Source organism: Trachurus japonicus, chromosome 5 (genome assembly GCF_045865225.1).
Source record: "Trachurus japonicus isolate A0001 chromosome 5, Traja_1.0".
NCBI classification, from domain to species: Eukaryota; Metazoa; Chordata; class Actinopteri; order Carangiformes; family Carangidae; genus Trachurus; species Trachurus japonicus.
The window spans coordinates 6861848-6882004 of record NC_140911.1 but is presented as its reverse complement, the minus strand read 5'-3'; the positions used below and the strand labels follow the sequence as shown (position 1 = coordinate 6882004).

General features: G+C 42.5%; 1 protein-coding gene across 10 annotated transcripts in view; it reads left to right on the top strand.

Annotated features, from left to right (window-relative positions):
• The window catches only part of tfeb (transcription factor EB), a 32938-nt gene extending 13127 nt beyond the window's left edge, over positions 1-19811 (top strand). For 6 of the 10 annotated variants that reach the window (XM_085775837.1, XM_085775836.1, XM_085775840.1 and 3 more), the window contains 10 exons: positions 4424-4528; positions 5499-5669; positions 8420-8518; positions 9119-9307; positions 10103-10192; positions 13655-13772; positions 13947-14003; positions 14528-14603; positions 14718-14865; positions 15921-19811. In XM_085775837.1, coding sequence (XP_085631963.1) covers positions 4499-4528; positions 5499-5669; positions 8420-8518; positions 9119-9307; positions 10103-10192; positions 13655-13772; positions 13947-14003; positions 14528-14603; positions 14718-14865; positions 15921-16505 — 1563 coding nt within the window. In that variant the 5' untranslated portion in view covers positions 4424-4498 and the 3' untranslated portion in view covers positions 16506-19811. The remainder of the gene's footprint in view (positions 1-4423; positions 4529-5498; positions 5670-8419; positions 8519-9118; positions 9308-10102; positions 10193-13654; positions 13773-13946; positions 14004-14527; positions 14604-14717; positions 14866-15920) is intronic. The other 4 variants (XM_085775844.1, XM_085775843.1, XM_085775842.1 and 1 more) reach the window with 1 other exon arrangement.
• The last annotated feature ends 346 nt before the right edge of the window (positions 19812-20157 follow it).

The window sequence follows — 20157 nt, the reverse complement described above, 5'->3', positions numbered from 1 at the left end:
TCATTAGAGCAGGCAGACAGATAGCTTAATGCGGAAAGGGTGTGTGTTTGTGCAAGTGCGCATGTTTCAGTGCAGTGATGGGAAGCCTGGTGAAGTGCACGGTGCAGTGTCACATTTGGAGCCTTTTTTTTATATTAACAAGTTGTTTCATAGTTTAAAACTTTTACCAGGAATGACTCAATATGTCTAATGTCGGCACATGACAGGTTAAACTCGTGTGTGTTGTTTTAAGGCATTTCCATGACCTTGAAGGATTTTTTATTCTCTCTCTCTCTCTCTCTCTCTGTGCAGAACTGCTTTGATCTTAATACAGACATAAAAATTTCTTTTGGATTTTGCATTCGTCCCTTTTAGTTTGGTTGAAAACACGTGTGGAAGTTCTCTTTGAAATTTTATTATGCAGCTGTGTGCATGAATGCACACACGCATTTTTTGTTGCAGGTTTCATGTGTCTCTGCGTGTATATGCACACATTTAACCGTTGGCTGCCAAAAAGGCCTCCCTTGGCATTGCAGAGTCACGTCTAAAAATACATATCCCACAAATTAACACCATGTCCCTGAGCAGGTGCCATGGCCCCACACTGCCCCCAAGTGTGTGTGTACTTGTGTGTGTGTGTTCATGTTTGTGAATGTTTATGTGTTGCACTTTGCACATGGATCGAACAATAGGTGTCATCACATTGTGCACATTGTCCTTTTTAATGTATTGCACAGCACACTTTGTGTATCGTGTGCATGTAACTGGCACGTAACTTTGTGACTAATCTGTGGCACAATCCAGAGTCGACCTCTGACCCCGGCTTCCTCCGCTCTGCATCCTCCCACCGGCTGTCAGTGTTTGAAGTGAAGGGGGCTGTGACATCACGGCGTTGGGGACACAATGCTTCGCTGTGTGCTCCTACTGCGTCACAGATGCCTGCTTTACCCCAGTGGATGCGCGGCGATGGGAAGGCCCCGTCGTGTGGGAGATCATGCTGCCTGGTAGCCGTGTGTCACCATACGATATCAGGAAGTGATATTGCACCGGCTTGTTTGCATGTGTTATAACATACATATTATGTGTCATGGGTTAGTCACAGCTACAGGCTACATGATACACACATATGCATGGTGTTATGTAAACATTGCTGTCATCACATGTGGAGTCATGAGCACTTTCTTTCTGCAGCGTTTTAGGATTATATAGTTCTTTTTTAATGTCTTTATTGGTTCTTTGGGTATCCCGAAAAAATGTAAATGAATCTGGTCAAAATTGTGTATCTTATTTTTTAATAAGTATAAACATTTTGAAGATGATTTTCATACATTTTCAATTGAAACTGGTGGAAAGTCTCTGTAGACTTATATCCATTGCTCTTTAGATATAGCGCCCTTGTTTCAGTTTTGTTTTTATCAGTTTTGAAACTAAATATTGTGTGTTGTTGTTGTTATGGAGGAGCAGCCATGAATTAGTTGGAGTGAAGTTTTGTAACTTGACTCTATGTAACATTTTAAGCTGTAAACCAGTAGTTTAGCATGAGATTAGCATGTTTATGTTAGCGGGTTTCTCATATGAAACCTTATGTAAAAAAAAAAAGAAAGAAAGTGCGGACCCGTGCGGTGGAACTGAATGTGGTAGGCTATATTCTATCTGGTGGACATGACGTCAGTGTTATTATTACATATATAACCAAAATACTCTCCCTCAGAGGACTTTACACTCTGTACAGCGTACAGGTCTATCCTTAGACTCTCCAAGCATAGCGCACACGTCCTTCCCTGGCTGGCATTCCTACCTTGCCGATTGACTTTGCAGATGTAATCACCCCATTTGTCAGACTCTATAAATACACCGTGCAGCATTCCACCACTGTGTGTATGTGCGTGCACACCACACACTTGTTTGTCTGTGTAAATATTGGGCACCTTGAGGGACACACTTGCTACTTGCTACTACAGCGGGGGCACGACCTCCAAAGCTCCAGATGTTAGCAGCTGCTGCAGAGAGTTGCACCGCTGTGTCTTTCTATGTCTTTTGATTTTGATTTTTGATTTGATTTTTATTTGTCTCAAACAAGCACATCAAAAGACAAACAGTATATGTAAAAAAACAAAACAAAAAGAAACCAAAACAATAATGATACTGTGCAAGTTTGAGAAGGGGCTGAAGGAAGCAAAGCTTATCAAGTTCAGCCCCCCCTTACATTGTGATTCATGTCATACATCTGTAGTTCCATACAATTTAGAAGATTAAAAACATATTACTTTAATATGAAATAAGGCCATGATTATAAATATAAATAAAAAGAAGAGGAAAATTAGCTGTCCAGTTCTTTATAGCATCTCTGTGTCTCTCTTATGATAGTAGAATTTAATTTTTTGTTTTCGGTCGGAGGATGTTGGTGTGGAGTCGGCCTTCCTCTGAGGCCAAGTGGTGGTACATGTTTGTGTTGGAATGTGTGTGTTTCAATGTGTATCTCTGCATGGGTGTGTGTTTTTCATGTGGGCCATCCAATGGGCACAAAGCGGGCAGTGTGTGCCCCCTCGGGCGCTGAAATGTACACTTCGGACAACAGGCGGCTTCAGTCCTTCTCAATAGGAGCTGCCCTTCTTATTGTACCTCACACACAATGAGCTTTTCTCTCCCTCTCTGTCTTTCTCTCTGTGTCTTTCTCTCTTTATGACCATATACAGACAGTGTTTCTGATGAGAGACTGGAGGAATCTGATTCTGACTGATGTCTCTGTCACTGCTGCTCTGTGTCTCATCTCGCCACAAATCACAATCAGCAGAGAGAGAGAGAGAGACATCAGACTGGAGTGGAAACAGGGCCACCACAGTATAGGTTGGGTTTCCTGGTCTCACCTTTTGTGGGTCCGGACGAGCTCAGTCATGCAGGGAATGAATGCAAGTCATTGCAGATGGGGAACTTCTCACGGCCTCAGCGGGAGTCCCCACTGAGCCGCATGGTTGTGACCGGAGTGAGACGAGAGAGGAGGAGATATCGTATTGGAGTGATGGGTGTTCCCCCCACACAGTCGTTCTGCTCACATGATCACCCAAAAACAACAAGACCACATGACTTCCCACATGACCCGTCCACCGTCCGCAAAGGCTTCCTCATTTTCTCCTTCTCTATGGAGAAACAGAAGAGATTATTACTGCTGACATCATTGACACCCCCCGTGTTTGATTCTGAGCAGGATGATACAGATGTTTGTCTACTCTGGAGGTGCTGCTGTTGCTGTTTGTGTTTACACAACAAGGCCCCGGGCCGCACTTGGCACTGTCAGTCATATTAGGAGACAAAACTAAATTACATGCTGTGTGTCTGTCACTGTGATTTACACACAGGCAATTGAGACAGAATGACTTTCATTCACTTATTCCTTTAACAGGTATTATGCGGTATTACTTGATAACATGATTTTAATAAGTGTAGAATGTATTTTATGCAGTTTTATGCAGGAGTTTGGCTTGTTTTGAAGTGTCTGAACATTTTGCAACCTATTGCCTAGAAACATAACGGCCTGTTTTCGAATGTGTTTTCGCAACAAGGCGGCAGACATCGTGAATACACTGCAGCCTGATCTATTCTAGATGCAGTTATTTGTAGCGACCATGCAAACAAAAAAGACACTGTAGCAAGCGAATGCTCCAAGGCAAACACACTAGGTAAATAGAATTAGCAGTCTGACAGCTGGTCTGTGAGAGAAAGGTGACATGGAGCCTCTGAGGCAGCAGCAGCAGCAGCAGCAGCAGCAGCAGCGTATGAGTGAGGAGACAGGTGGTGAATCCAGCTTGCCCAGTGGTGCATCAAGATAAATGTCTCCGTCTCATACCTGTGAGAAGAGATGAATGGCACCAGAGTTGACAGGTGGAAACTGTTAGTCTAGCTCCAGCAAAGATACACACACACGACAACGCCACAGTTTTACACAGACGACAAGTTATTGTGGTGTTAGGAGCCGTTTTCTCGACAGTGGATTTACTATTTGATCCAATAACATGGCCATGAAGGTATTTATTTGATCTTGACTTGTTAGATAGATACGTCTATTCTTCTTTTTACAACTGTTATCTTGGATCAGGAGAAGCAACCATCAGACTACTATTCAACTAAACACAAACAAAGACAAACTGAACGTCAGCAGCAGCCAACCACCACGACACAGCTTTGTAAACATGTTTAAACAAGTGTATCACTACACTACACACTTCCCCTTCCCCTCACACATGTATTTCCTTGTCACTAATGCACCCATGAGTGACTAAAAAACTGAACCGGGCATGTGTATAAAGAGGTACAGGTTTTTACACTGCGTCCATTCTTGATAAGCGGTGTGAGTTCAGTTTCGATCTCCCTTTTTGTTTTCTTCTTCCTCTTGCTTAACTCACTCTCTCTCTCTCTCCCCCCACCACCCTTTTCTCTTTCTCCACAGCTTCCTCTACCTCTCGGGCTGGACTGCGGTGCACTGACGTCGGCTCGCCCTCCCCTGCCCCCTCGCCCCCCAGCTATGGCCTCACGCATCGGGCTGCGGATGCAGGTAAAGCACACGCATACCGTTCTCCATCCTATGTATACAAGCTATGGAATAAATTAAAGAGACCACTCCCAAAATGATCAGTTTCTCTGGTTTTACTATTTATAGGTATGTGTTTGAGTAAAATAAAAAAAAATAAAAAAATGTTTTATTCTATCAACTACCAACAACATTTCTCCCCAAATTGCAATAAAAATATTGTCATTTAGAGCTTTTATTGGCTGAAAATGACAACTAGTCAAAATAACAAAAAATATCAAGTCTTTTCAGACCTTGAATATTAATAATGCAAAGAAAACATGTTCATATTTATTCCTAAACAACACAGCAGGAATATTAACTCAGGAAGAGTTTATAAATCAGTTTTGTGGGATAATATCAATGTTTAATCCCAGCAGTGGTTTTTATAATCTTCCTATAAAACCAGATGTGGTTCAGAGGATGACCTCATCCGTGTCTCATTAAGTAGAATGAGTTGTGTTTGTGTTGGTATTTAAAAAAAGAAAAGAAAAGAATGACTGTCATACATGTAGAGATGCTTTTAAGAAACATTTGTGAAAGTGGTCTCTTATTTTTTTCCAGAGCTGTATGACAGTACATGTAAGCTTTTTATCAGCCACGGGCATCCCAGTGTTTGGTTGAGTGGACACTGGAGAGGAAGGTATTCTGCTCAGTGTGTCTGGGTGTGTCATATATGTGAAGGGCATCTACATGCAGCAACTGTTTGTTTTTTTTCCACTGATAAATTTGGCTTTGCTATTTGGCCCTTGCATATTTTGATGTATGCACTGTGCATACTCCTATTACAGTCTGATTAAACACATACATGAGTCACCAGTTATTATTTGCAAAGATGCTGCCAGCTCTTCATATCCACTCTTAAAAAAGCAGCGGGACAGAGAAAAAAAAAGCCAAAAGCCACATCACCTTCCTTCTCTAATGAGCATTCCTCTGTATGTCTGTGTTTCTCCAGCTGATGCGAGACCAGCTGCAGCAAGAGGAGCGGCGTGAGCGGCAGCAGCAGCAGAATGCAGTCTTGCAGCCTTACATGCAGCAACGCATGGCGGGGCCACCTGCACCCACCCCGGCCATCAGCACTCCACAGCATTACCAAAGCATGCAGGTCCCTGTGGAGGTTCTTAAGGTCAGTGGGGATGCAAAAGAGGCATTTCATTATAGATCATCTCTTTTTTTTAATTTCCTTTTACGCTCACATCCGATTTCTTATCCAACCAATTGCTCACCTCGTCAATGAAAATTCACAAAATGGTAAGAGCAGCCCAGGGTGACGACTTTAGTTTTTGTTGGTCAAAAAGTCAAATATGATGAATTTACACTGATATGAGCACAAAGAAATTAACAAATTATTTGTTTTTAAAAGCTTTTGACCAGCAAAGGTAATTTTAGCTCAATAAATGAGTTGAAAAATGATGGCACAGCTCTTAATTATGTAACATAGAAACATAAATACATATTATAACAGTGTGTGAATGCACTGCTTGTAATGTATGACTGATACATAATCTGTTGAGAGACTTTTGGCAAGAAAAGAAGAAAAACTTTAAGGGGGATTTGCGGTTTGATCCGTTATCCACTGAGCACAGACTTTTTTCTAAATACTCTCTCTGTGTTTGTAGACTTAGACCGGACCACCGTGCAGTCTGTGGGAATAAAATAATGAGTGTAATAGGCTAGTGAAATCTCTGTGATTCACGTCAGGGTCAAAATGCAAAACCCCGCCACAAAGACAAAGCACTAAACGGATTTGAGTGAGGGGATTGATGGAAGAGGGAAAAAAAAAAAAAAGAAAAGATTTTGGTTTAGGTTGGAGTTTCAAAAAAAAAAAAAAAAAGGTGGGGTGGGGGGGTTCAGCACTTATGTTAATCCACTCACATGTTGCTGAGAAGGAGACAGGATAGGACGGCAGCAGCAGCAGCAGCAGCAGCAGAGACTTCGCTGGATGTCACAGCCTCTCACACTGCAGCTCTGGCCACACATGGAAAAGTCAGGGACAGATTTGCAAAAGGCAAAGAGAGAAAAATGCGGTGGAGCAGCAAGCAGGTAGGGAGACAGAGGAAGGAGGGAGGAGGAGGAGGAGGAGAGGGAGATAAGAGACGTTTGACATGTTTCACGATAGGACAGACAGGAGTGATGCAGATAGTCTGAGTCAGACAGGGACAGATAAAGCTGAAGTGACATTTTACCCGATTCCAAAGATGCCTGTGCGCGTCCTTATCTTTAATGGTGTGTGTGTGTGTGTGTGTGTGTGTGTGTGTGTGTGTGTGTGTGTGAGCTTGTGCAATACAACCATTATGTGCTAGTGTGTGTGTGTGTGTGTTGCTTTATGGTATTTGAGACCATAAATCTACAGTTTGTATGCACTGATAACCGTGTGGGTCAACTCGATGTATTGACAGTTTACTCCGTGTGCATACGTGTGTGTGTGTGTGTGTGTGTGTGTGTGTGGGTGTTTGTATGGAATGGTGTTTATGAAATCTCAGTGTTTAGACTTGTCAGTCTCTTTCCCTTTCATGGTGTAGATAAGACGAGCCAGTCTGTCCATCAGGCCCACCGTGTCTGTCATCTAGTGCTATAGGCCACATGGGTCAAATACTTATGACTGGATACTTGTCCCTTTGCCTTCTGAGGCCCAGACAACTGTCAGACAATCATGTCCATTTATCCAAAGTGTCAACATTTGCTGTAAATATTAATACTAAAAAAAAAGTGGACAGACGAAGTGGGAATAACATGTAGTTATTGAAAAGTTTCTGCCTTGTTTGATATAATCTTGCCGGGGGGTTTGGAGGGCACAGGAGTTGAATCCTTCCCTCTGTAGTAATGCGTTGCAGTCCCGCTCTCTGCTGAGCTTTTACTCTTTGATGTGAAGGAATGAGGCCAGCCCACTGCTCTTTGTAGCCACACCAGAGGAATTACTGTGGCTTTACCCCTGTAGGCAGCACCACTGACTTAATGCTGCCATGCTCCAGTCTCATCACTGGGTTAAAGGGACAGAGATAAGTGAGTGTGTACGTCTGGTCTGAATGCTCAATGTGTGGTTATGTTACGTTATGTTAGATGTCAGTGAGCCAGTGAAATGTAATGCTGAGTTTTTTTTTTTGCCTTGTGGGTGAATGTTTTTCATAATCTTAATTACTTTATTGATCCCTGAGGGGAAAATCCTTTGTTACAGAGCTCCCAATACAAAAATGAAAATATGAAATATAACATGTATAAGAGTTGGGAAAAACAAAGATAAGGGATTATATAAAGAATATAGACAGCAAAATAAACATATTTACATGGAATTTAAAACAAGTCTACACATTATACATGGTGCGTGTGACTCTTGTTGTAATGTGTAGAGTTAAACAGTTTGATGGCGACAGGCAGAAATTACTTCACATGTCGCTCTGTGGATGAATGAGTGTGAGCTCCTATTTTATACGTTAAAATGTAGATAAAAGTCTGACTTTGATAAATTAATGGTTTACTTTCCCAGTTTAAGTTTGTTTTTGCTGAGTCATAGTAAAACCCCTGTACTATTTGTGAATTTGTCTGTACAAAGTCCGGCAGTCTGTTAAGATCAAGGTCACGTTTATTTATAGAGCACCTTATAACAACCTAGGTTGACCAAGGTGCTTTACATAACATAAATAACAATAAAATACAAAAGTACATTTCAAAAGACAATTTCAGCAATGACACATAACATTCAGCAAACCAAACAACTTTGTCTCACACAGGTCCAAAAGCCTGGGAGAAAAAATGGGTTTTGAGAGAGGACTGTGTATAAAAAGAATGAAATAAAACCTCAATGGATCATTTTAATTGTGAATTATTAATGGAATAAGAAATTGATCAGGTGTTTCTCTCTGTCCATCTTCCACACAGGTACAGACCCACCTGGAGAATCCTACAGACTACCACATCCGTCAGTCTCGGCGGCAACAGGTGAAAGAATACCTGTCTACCACCTTCGCCACAAAACAGGTACCAGTCTAAACCTGCAGCTCCATGAATATGTGATCTTTTTTTATTTTATTTAACCTTTATTTAACCAGGCAGAATCAATTAAGAACAAGTTCTTATTTACAATGATGGCCTGACAAGAGGCATAAGCTTCTTGAGGGGACAGGGGAGGGGGGCTGTGAAGGAGAAGAGATAGGTTAAAAGACAGTAGCAAATATGCACAACTATACAAACATTCAGCAAAATCAAGAACATAAAAAAGTTAATAGCAAGGATTTTTCAAGCATAAAAAGAATTAATAGACAAGATTTTTACAGACATTACAGGATTCTTTAGAGAGCCTAAAAGTTGAGAGAGGGTAAAGAACAGGGTTATCAGTAAGGATTATTTACAAACGCAGAAACACCAAAAGACAGTTAGTTTCAGTGTGTCACAAAAAGTGGCCTAGGCCGACGGCGGCAGGTATGGGCATTCAACAAGCAGAAACTGAGGAAAAGGGTTAAATAGTGGGGAAGCAGCTGCAAGAATCTGTAAAAAGGTGTGAGATGGCCTTTCTCCTGTGTAGTTTATTATCATTATGTCTTTATCACCTTCTTTCTCTCCCTCTCTGTGTGCGATCAGACGGTCCAAGCAGTAGCAGGGCTGGTTCCACCCTCTCCTCCCGCAAACATGGGACCCACGGGGGGGTCGGCGTCTGCGCCCCCACCCCTCCAGTCTCCACACATGCGCACCGAGCAGCTCATGTCTGGCAACAGCGCGCCCAACAGCCCCATGGCCATGCTCAACATCGGCTCCAGCCACGAAAATGAGGTACAGTTAAATACAGTACATGTACAGCACAGTACAGACGCCTGCAAGTCTGAGTGGACGGCGGCATAAACATACAAATGCTGCTCATGTTATAAAGTGTTTCATTTTACAGGAAACAGATTGAACAAGTATCCCCCCTAGAATATGACTTAATTACACACCAATATAAAATTATGATGGATTGAATATTACCTCCAAAGTAACATTATCTCTGCATTTTTTTTATGGAAGCATCATAATGATTTAAATGGGCTTTCTTAGGCTGCAGCAGCGTTTGTAAAAGCACTGGTGTTAATGTGTTGTGAGTACAGTAGGCGTGCGTGGACCAATGTGTTGACTAACTGGCAATAACTGACACTGGCTATCATTGGAATTTAAACACTCCATTATGGCCTTGCAACAGTAATTACAGCTTAACAAGTGACAGAGATCCTGCAGGATTCGAGGCCCTTTGAACCTGGGAGACTTTGACCAGCTCCCCCTCCTCCAGAGCTCGACCATGGCTCCTCTCGCTGCCTCGGAGAAATTTGTTTTTAGCAGTCTCCATGACATGATAAAAGTCATCTTTTCTCTTGAACGTCTGCACCTGCAGGCTACTTCCTGTGGACGCCTACAGGTTTCATATGCTTAAATTAAAAAAAAAGAAAGAAAAGAAAGCATGAGCAGTGGAGGTATTTGTCAGTGTGGAGTCTGGAGGTGCTGTGTCTGTTTTTAAAGTATAAGACGTTACGATTCATTAAGCTTTTTTTAAGACCACATAGGTAAAAACGGCCCTGCTTCTTTCTTTGTCCCCAGATGGAGGAGGTTATTGACGACATCATCAGCATGCAGTCCAATTACGATGATATTCAGGCGTACATCGACCCTGTGCAGATGCCCAACACAGTGAGTATGGTGCCAAAAACAGAGGAGGCAAAAATACAGCATGAGGTGCACTTTTAGGAACACTTCAGTTTTTATTGTCTTTTATATGACGGATGTACTTTGTATCCAGCTACGCAACTTTTCAGTCGTATAGTTTAGTTTAATTTTCACCTTTCACCTAAGGAAAGTGGGTAGTCACTGGTACATTTTCCTTGAAAGAGCACTGTAAAAAGAAACAAATTTCAAGTATTTTTGGAGTTATTCATTTTTTCACAAACATTTTCTACAAAATTTGTGAATTGAACTGATTGATAACAATCTACTACGAGATATTTAATTTGTTTTATGAAAAATTGTATTTTGTAACACTTGGTTTTAGGGCATTTAAAGCATTTAAATAAACATTTTATTCTTTGTGCTATTGTAGTGTTCAAAGTATAATTCATTAAGGACCACATCACAGCTCCTAATGTAATATATATATTATATATATGCATGTATGCATTTTATCTGGGCTTGCAAGACTGTACAACATAAATGCATCAACCTTGCTGTGCAACAGCAACTTTTCCGAATGTTGCATCGTCTGAATTTGTATTTCTCTGAACTCCTCATCAACTTTAGGGATTATGTGGTGCATGGTTGGCTCTAAATGAGTCATAGGTTTGGGTATGCCGAGTTGTCAGTGTTCAGACTTTGACTTTTCAGCTATTTCTATAAGCTTCTGCCTCTTTGTCGTCTTTATATCTGAGAGAAAACTGGCATCATTTTGCTATAAATTTCATTTCTTAGTTGTCTCCCGTTGACTGTCCCCATTGGAGGTTATGTCTAACCCATGCACCCATAAACACAAACACATACACACATGCAAAACTGTGTAATTAACTTAAACCCTAAACATTCCATCCCTAAACCATGTTGGACATAGTTAGACACTGCAGGGAAGACTGTACAGCGCTTTGTGTTTGAGCGAACAACTCAGAAAATTAACAATTAAACTGCCAGCAGTTAGAGTTCAACTTGTTTACAAGACATTCAGGGAGAGGGAGAGAGGGAGAGAGGGAGGTGGAGAAGGAGAAGGAGTGGAGGAGGAGGAGGAGGAGGAGGGGGGAAGGAGGATAAGAAGGGAGGAGGGAAAGGGGGATGAGGGCAATTTGTGCAAGGGGAAAACAGGCTGAAAGTCCAGTTAGGGGAAAGTTCATTCGTGTTTGGTGGGGAGCAGAGGTAGAAGAAAGACGGCATCGGTGTGGCTGAGGTCATTCTCCGGGGACTGGGGCGACAGTGGCAGAAAGAGTGCGCGAGAGAGAGACAGAGAGACAGAGAGAGAGAGAGAGAGAGCTGTGAGTGCCAGAGAGTGAAGAAGAAGAAGAAGAGGAAGAAGAAGGAAGAGCAAAGACCAAGCAAAGGAAAGGAGTAGAGGATGAAGGAGATGAATAAGACGTATGCCATTGTGGAGGTTATCGAAGGAGAACAGATTCAGCTGGTAAGATGACGACTAAGTGCGGCCGTTTGTTTAAAAAAGAAAGAAAGATTAAACTACAGTAACTGTGAGGTTTGGTCAGAGTGGTAGGAGTTGGCTTTCATTCACAGTTTGGGGCTGATGCAGTGGCAGCTCTAACTCCCAGCCTCGGGTCTCTGATTATCAGATGAGCCAGGGCCGGAGCAGAGGGGTGGACGGACCGAGGGATGGTTTCTGCTTTTTCTTTTTTTCTCATGTTTGTGTGTGTGTGGACGGGTGTGGATCAGCCAGATTGTTCGGTGGGTTTTGGGTGATGTTGGGGTCTACACTAGTGCAAGCTCATTGTGTGGTCTGACACACACACTTCACAGCTATCTCTAAACGTGTGTGTGTTAGAAAGAGAGAGACAGAGAGAGGGAAGGGGAACCCGAACAGTCTCCTGCAGCTGTATCTGATAATATGTCCTCTGTGGTTGATTGGTTTAATCAGTGTGAGTGTGCCCACATGCATGTGTTTGTATGTATGTGTGTGTGTGTGTGTGTGTGTGCATGTGAAACATCAGACTGATTAGATTAGGTGATTGATCAACCCTGAGGATGATCAGTGTGTGTGTGTGTGGAGCGAGTTACAATAGATTAACTGAGACAGAAACCGAAGCTTCGTACAGTTTGATACTCAGCAGCAGCAGCAGCACTAGTGTTGTTTCGTGTTCAAACACACTCAGAAACAAAACTCACTCACTCTGGAGTCTTATTCCCGACTGACAGAGCAGTGAGTAAAACACTCACCTGCTAATCCTGATGCGGATTAAAGCAGCAAACTCCAAGGAATTCTTGGAATCTCAAAGTTTAGTAAAAGCCGGGAACACCAGTGAATACCAGGCACAAGTGAGCAGTTCCACCCTTAAAACTATGTGTGTAAATGTGTGTGTATTGCAGACTGTACTGAGTCCTTGTCTTGTTTGCTTGTTCAATTGAGTTAGACGGTCTAGTTAAAGGCAGCGTGCTCGGACAGGAAATGGAGGATGCTGGGAAATAGAGTTTATTTTTTGTTTTATAATGTAATGCATTGTTTTATATGGGATTCCTTTACTTAACTGGATGCATATAATATTGGAAACAGTTGCTCAACCACACATTTGTTACCATGCAATGAAATGTCTCGATATCGGAAGAATCTGATTATCGGGAAGTTTTTCAAATCGCAGCTCCGCAGTATAATTTCTCTATTGTCAGATTTTTAACGGAGCATGCAATTTACAAACAGAAGGTCCGTGTGTGTGTATGTGTCTGTGTGTGTGTGTGCGTTTATGTGTGTGCGAGCGTGTTTGATCTCACAAGTCGCACAGTAGCCAGCAGATAACGTATCTTTTCCTCCGAGTTCTTTATCTTTCAGGCCTCATTAGCAGCGTCACATTTGCCCTCGCTGCAGGGAGTACCACACGGCTGGCAACGAGGCATAGGAAGAAAAAAAAAAAGAAAGAAAAAAAAAGAAGTTCATCGCACTCATTAAAACGTACAATTAAAAGGATATCATGTCTTTTTTAGGAGTCCATACAAAACTAAATCACGGCCATTACACAACGTCTAAAGTGCACGAGTAGCGAGACCTCTCCACAAGTTCAGAGAGGCTGGAGGAGGCAGAGGAGAGAATCGAGCCATAAAGGGAGATAAGATGGATAGTACGATAGTCAATCATTGCTGTGTGTTTGGCAGGCCCTTCTCAGGTGTGATATTATTGCATTATCTTCTGCTATCTGCTCTTTACAGTGCTCTAAACATGGACACTAACTTTATAAAGGCACTCAACAGGGTGTTTAAAGCTGTAAATGAGTCGTCCAAGAACCAGAGAGCGAGAGAAGCCATTTAATTTTTACACCAGTTTGACCCAAGTGGAACTCATGTTTGAGTTCATTCATTCATTCATTCAGACTTTGTTTAAAGCCAGATTCATTTTAAAAGTAAATGTCTTTCTAAATGTGTGTATTGTTGACATGTGTGTCTGTTGTTTGCATGTGTCCCCAGCTCCCTCTGTCCAGCAGTCATCTGGACGTGTACACAGGTCCTGGGATGAAGGGGCCAGCCTTAGCTATGACCAGTAACTCCTGTCCTGCCAACCTGACCATCAAACGAGAACTGTCAGGTGCGGAAGTCACAGTTGTTTTTTTTTGTTTTTTTTTTACACACAATGTAGTAACTAACGACCATGAAGATGTTTGTGTATCTAAAACTTCTGCTTCCACTTCGTCTGGTTTTACAGTTAGTAATTATGCAAACCGTCTCAGCTGTAAGTTAATCGGCTTTTGTTTTTGCAAAGACACAGAAGCCCGTGCGCTGGCCAAGGAGAGACAGAAGAAAGACAACCACAATCTGAGTGAGTGCATTTTGCTCTTTGCACACGAACGCACACACACGAACACACACACGCACACATGCACCATAATCTATAATCTGTCTCTTGCAAAAACAGTTTTATACATCTCTGCACTGATTTAGCTGACATAGGGCAACCTGTGGGTGGATGGTTAACCTGCTCGTTTCTGCTGTTCTGGCACTTAAGTGTAATTGCCTGTGACTGCCTGTGTGTGAGTGTGTGTGAGAGTGTGTGTGTGTGTGAGTGTGTGTGAGAGTGTGTGTGTGTGTGTGCACTTGAACATTTGTCCCTTTTTGCCCTTTACTGTAGATTTGTGAATCCCCCCCCTGTTCTGTACTTGAGTCATATGCACCACATTACACTGTCACTGTTTGTGTTAATTCTGTTTGTCCGTACCACAGATTGTCTCACACAAAGTTATCCATCTGCCTCGTTTCATGCCTCATTATTGTAAAACTAATATATTTTCTTTTATCTTTTCCCTTTTCATCTCTCTCTCTCATGTCGTCTTTCCTCTTTAATAGTCGAAAGGAGGAGGCGATTCAACATCAACGATCGAATCAAAGAGCTGGGCACCATGATCCCCAAAACCAACGACCTGTGAGTTGCTTTGCCGAGCTCTGTTTCGCAGCACAGATGAAACTGTTGATTGAAACCGGTAACTGTCAGTCACTTACATGTGGAAATTGCCTGTGTACCTTACTGTGTGCTTAGAGATGTGCGCTGGAACAAAGGCACTATATTGCGAGCATCGGTCGACTACATCAAACGGATGCAGAAGGACGTGCAGAGGACCAGGGAGGTGGAGAACAACTTCAAAAGGATGGAGATGGCCAACAAGCAGCTGATGCTACGCATACAGGTATTACACACACACACACACACACACACACACACACACACACACACACACACACACACACACACACACACACACACACACACACACACGTAGAGACACAGAAACGCAGCAAATACACCCTCAATGTACAACAGAGTGTTTCCGGAAGTCTTTTATCCCAATGGCAGTTAGACTTTTTAACATTTCTAGATAGATCGTCTGTAATGTCTGTAGCACTTTTACCTCCTTGCACTTTAAAACTGCTTTTATCTTTTGTTTGTCTACCAGCAAGCACTTTTAATCTGTTATTCTATCCAGCAAGAGTAGTTTTTAAAGGGATAGTTCAACATTTTGGCAAATTGCCCCATTGCCATAATCCCTATAGTCTTAGGAGTAGGTTCGTTTTAATTGTCGGTCCAGGCTATTTTTAGAACGGCGGAGCAGAGCTGTGAGGAGGCTATTGGGATTTCTTTGTTTCCCTCATCAAACTCATCAAATACACAATCCAACAACTCCAAAACGCTCTGGTGGACAAGTTGTGACCTGCACATTCACCACGCTATGAGATAATAACAGAACGTTACCAGACAGAGTTGTTTTAGAGGTAAATTCATGCAAAACCGCTGACGTGCGTTGCGCTCAGGGACAGTTTTTTGGCAAGCAGTCTCTGCGTAACGTTCCGTTATTATCTCATGAGTTTGATGAGGGAAACCAAGAAATCCCATTAGCCTCCGTAGCGTAGCTCTGAGCGGCTCTGCTCCGCCGTTCTAAAAATAGCTTGCACCGACAAATAAAGGTAACAAACCTACTCCTAAGACTATGGGGATTATGGCAATGGGCCAATTTGCCAAAATGTTGAACTATCCCTTTAAGTATTTTTATGTATTATGTATTTTACTTTTTGTACAATTTGATATAGCTAATGGCATACAGTGTATATATATTTATTTAGTACTCAAATGTCCTGCTGTTACTAACGAATTTGCCCTCATGGATAGATAAAGTATAACCTAACCTAACACACTGATGATGATGATGATGATGATGATGATGTTGTCTCTTCACACCGTCTACAGGAGCTGGAGATGCAGGCTCAGATGCACGGCCTCCCCAGCAACTCCCCCTCTGGCCTGAACCCGGGTGACCTGATGGGTTCTTACATCAAACAAGAGACCAGCCCAGAGGAGAAGCTCTCTCACCCCCAGGTACAAGCCCACCACCACCAGCAGCACCCCCAGCAGCACCTACCCCAGCCCCAGGCCCAGCCCCATACCCACCAGCACCACTTCCTCCCGCAAAACCACCTCCAACCTCAGGGCCAGGCTCAGCCTCAGCCCCGGCAGCTGCCGCCGCTCCCGCAGCACCTGCAGCCGCAGCCTCCCATCCAGTTCCCCGCTGTGGGCAGCTCTCAGCCCTTTGACTATGGCCAGTCGCTGGACTTGTGCGATGGGATCCCCAGCTTCTCAGACAGCATGTCGGGGCTCGCCGACCTCGGAGGACTGGACGTCCAGGGCAGGAGAGGCGAGCTGAGCTTCCTGATGATGGACGAGCCCTTGTCCCCGATGGGCGGAGACCCGCTGCTCTCCGCGATGTCCCCCGAAGCCTCGGTCGACTCCAGCCGCAGATCCAGCTTCAGCATAGAGGACGGAGACATACTGTAGACGAACACACATGGCGCTCATACGATACGAGCACACACACACACACACATGCGCACATACAGAGGTTTCACTTCACAGAGGGTGCAGGCAACAGGCAACAACTCTCAACACATGTACAGCACACTCATCACATCAGCACAAACTCACAAACTATGCACAAAACACAATTTGAACCCACACACACACCAACGACACTCATTTGTGGTACAACTATCTGTTAACGGTACAAGCAATAGACAGTGTGCAGCTCTCGCACGGTACAAAAAACATTGCACACACAAACACAGCAGCAGTGTGTGAGAGAAGATAACCTGAGCAGTTTGAAACTTTGCCCAGCAGACTGAGCGTTTATAAGGGGGCGAACCAACACTGCCAGGTCAGGAGTTATATAGCTCACTTGGCCTTGTTTCCATAAAGGTGGCTCTGAATGTTAATTGAACAAGGGACAAAAAACCAGCAGTTAATTAGATTGAAGTTATCAGATACAAGGACAACCGAGCTCATTGTCTCACTCGATAGAGGACAAGTTATTTTCCCCTTTACATCAGCCCTCTTTTAGTAACCATAAATGATTGAATGAACGATAGTGCATAAAATGGAAGTAGCTTTATGGTCCTGCATGCATAATTTATCTTAAAGGGGGGGGAGGGGGGGGGTTCAGTCCATTCGCATTGTTCTGCTACTCAGTCTGTTATTCCACCGTTTTTCTTTTTTACCCTAAAGCTCGAGCTGTTTGGAGTCTGACAAAAGATCAGTTTTCATTTACTGCATCTGTCTCTATTTCAGTGGTGCCCCCCTCCTCACACTCACTCACACGCTCACGCACGCACACACACAGACACACACACTGCTGTCCCTCCGTTTCTACACCTTTAACATTTTACAGTGGTGACATTTAACCACAGGGACTGTAAAGTGTGTGTTGACTTTGGAAAGAGAGTCAAGAAAGAAAGAAAACTATTTAAAAAAACAAAAAAACAAAACAAAACAGTGTCATCCAAATCTATGAGGTGTCAAAATACTCAGGTACTGTAACAGAATACACAAGGAGGATTGTTTTTAAGTAGAAGCAGATGTTAACCTGGACTGTGTCACGGCCGTAACCCCCCTATCAACGTGTCCTTTTGGTTATTGCAGCTGCTGCTCCTCAAAGGCGTCTTTTTATAGGTTAGAGGTTGTGTCCGGGAGGGGTAGAGAGGTGGGGGTGGGGGGGTTTAGACTTAATATCAAGTTCAGTTATGCCTGTAAATGCTTTAGAGTGTGCTTCTGTACCACATACAACCCTTATTAACGTAGGAGATAAACAGTTAATGTCTCTCTCACGCAGTGACTTTGAAGGGCTTAATGCCAGAGGCCCAGACGAAGGACAGACGGGGGTTTGTTCCTGCAGAGAGATAGTTCGTCCCAGGTGACAGTGGCAGCAGTAGTTATAGTCTTCTCACACACACACACACACACACACACACACACACACACACATACACACACACACATGCATGCATTCGCGCTGTCATTCGGTTCACAGACAGACAGACAAAGCTTTGAATACTAGGGATGTCACGATTACAGATTTTCTTGGTACAATTATTGTCAGAGAAATAATCACGGTATTACGATTATCACGATTATTATGTAAAATCAAATATAGTTAAAATATACATCACTAATTATAAAATATTTTAAATATCTATTAAAATATGACTAATTATTAATCCGGCAGGGGAAGTGTCATCGATACCAAATGTTTAAGTTAATTTTAATCTTTCTTTTTTTTTATTACAAATGACACTCTAGCATTTAAATTCCTACCAATTAGATGCTACGTTAGGTAAATGGACCAGTATCTGTGCATTTACCTTTACTTTGGCGCAACACGGATTATACATGATCTTTTTTGGGGAGGAAAGTGACGGTATTTAGGAATCTTTGCGATCAATTAATTGTGGCGTTTAATACCGTGATCAAATGTGAAAACCAGTAATTGTGACATCCCTATTTACTACGCAGATGCACGCCCACTAGACACACATACACATACTATATTATGCATTAAAGAGCTCACACACACATACACATACATATGCATACATACATACAGTGCAGTGTGCCTTGAGGCTGTTTTCAAATCAGCACATTAACAAGTCTCCTGTGGTTCAGCCGGTCTCTCCCCCTGATGAGTGGGGTGAAGCTGCAGAGGGAAACCACAGGCCAGATGTTCCAGCTGCCACGTAAAGGGAATCTGTTCTCACTCTGTGTGTGTGGCTGAGGGCAGGTACAGGTGGACGTGTCCCCGAGTTGTATCTCTGTGGTGGGTGGACCTGGGGGGGAGGGGGGCTTGGCTTTGATTTGATATAGCTTATGATCAGTACTGATAAAGGTAGGAGAAAAAAAAAAAAAAAACTTTGATGGTGATTTTTTTTTTTTTTTTTTTTGATTAAAAGAAGTGTTTGTTTTTCTTTTATTATAGTTTGTTTGTTTATTTTATCTCCCAAAAAGCACTGGAAACTATATTATTGTATTGACTTTGTACATTACATTGAAGAATTATGAAATAAGATTTATTTCAGATATTTTATGCCACTAAGCCACTTAAATGTATTTTATTTGTATTTGTTGTTTTTAGTTTTATTTTTTAGTTTTATTCCAAAAAACTACCCTTTCAAGAAGTACACTGTAAAGACATTTATGCCACTAATGTTTGATTGGGGAAGGAGTTTGGAGCCATTTATGATATAAAACTTCCAGATTTCAAGTGACTTTGGAGAGATGAAGAGTTTCTGTACATTTATGATGCCATTTTTATATGATTGGGATTTTTTTAACATTGAAATTTGGAGCCAGAAATAGATGAGAGGTGATTCTTTTTTTTTTCTTTTTTGATTAAAGTTAAATTACTCAGTTTATGAATGTACGGTTTACCAGTGGTTCTGGTCAGACTGGAGCAGGTTGGCTTTTTTTTTTTTTTTTTTTTTTTTTTGCCACGCCTCCTATCTCCTTCCTGACTTTGGTTTCCTTGGAGACCAGAAAAACGACTGACTTCACATGAACTCTGAGCCGAGGAGTTGTGGTCGCCATGGCGTTGTATCACTGACTCTGCGCGTTCAGCCTCTGTCCCGTCTGCCAGAGTTGTGCCTTTTTCCCTTTTTCAGCCAGAGTTTGACTATTGTACTGTCACCCAGCCAACACTCCAAAGAGCTGCTCAGGCCTCCTCTACTCTTCCACTAGAGGGCGCTCTACGGAGCAAACTACACAGGGAAAAGTGGTTCTGATTTTACTGAGAATATAAAAATGTTTTACCAGAAAACACTCACCGGCTTTCTGTGTTTTTTTCTTTTCCTTTCTCTTTTCTTTATTGATATAACTTACATGTGTTTAGAGACAAATATGAGGTCTCGCACATTTGAATTATAGGGACTCTTTGACAATATGGGGACAGAAATTAGGTCCCTGCAAGATTGAAGTCCCCTGAAGCGTGACACTAGACAGATGTTTTCACATCTGTCAGCTGAAAAGGAGAAGTTTCTTTCTGACATCATGACCAGTATTTAATCAAGTCGAGGTTGAATATGCAAACGAGACACCATGTGTACAGGAGACGAACAATATTTGCATATTTATGGACTGTGGCTTTTTCAGTGAGGGAAAAGGAGTT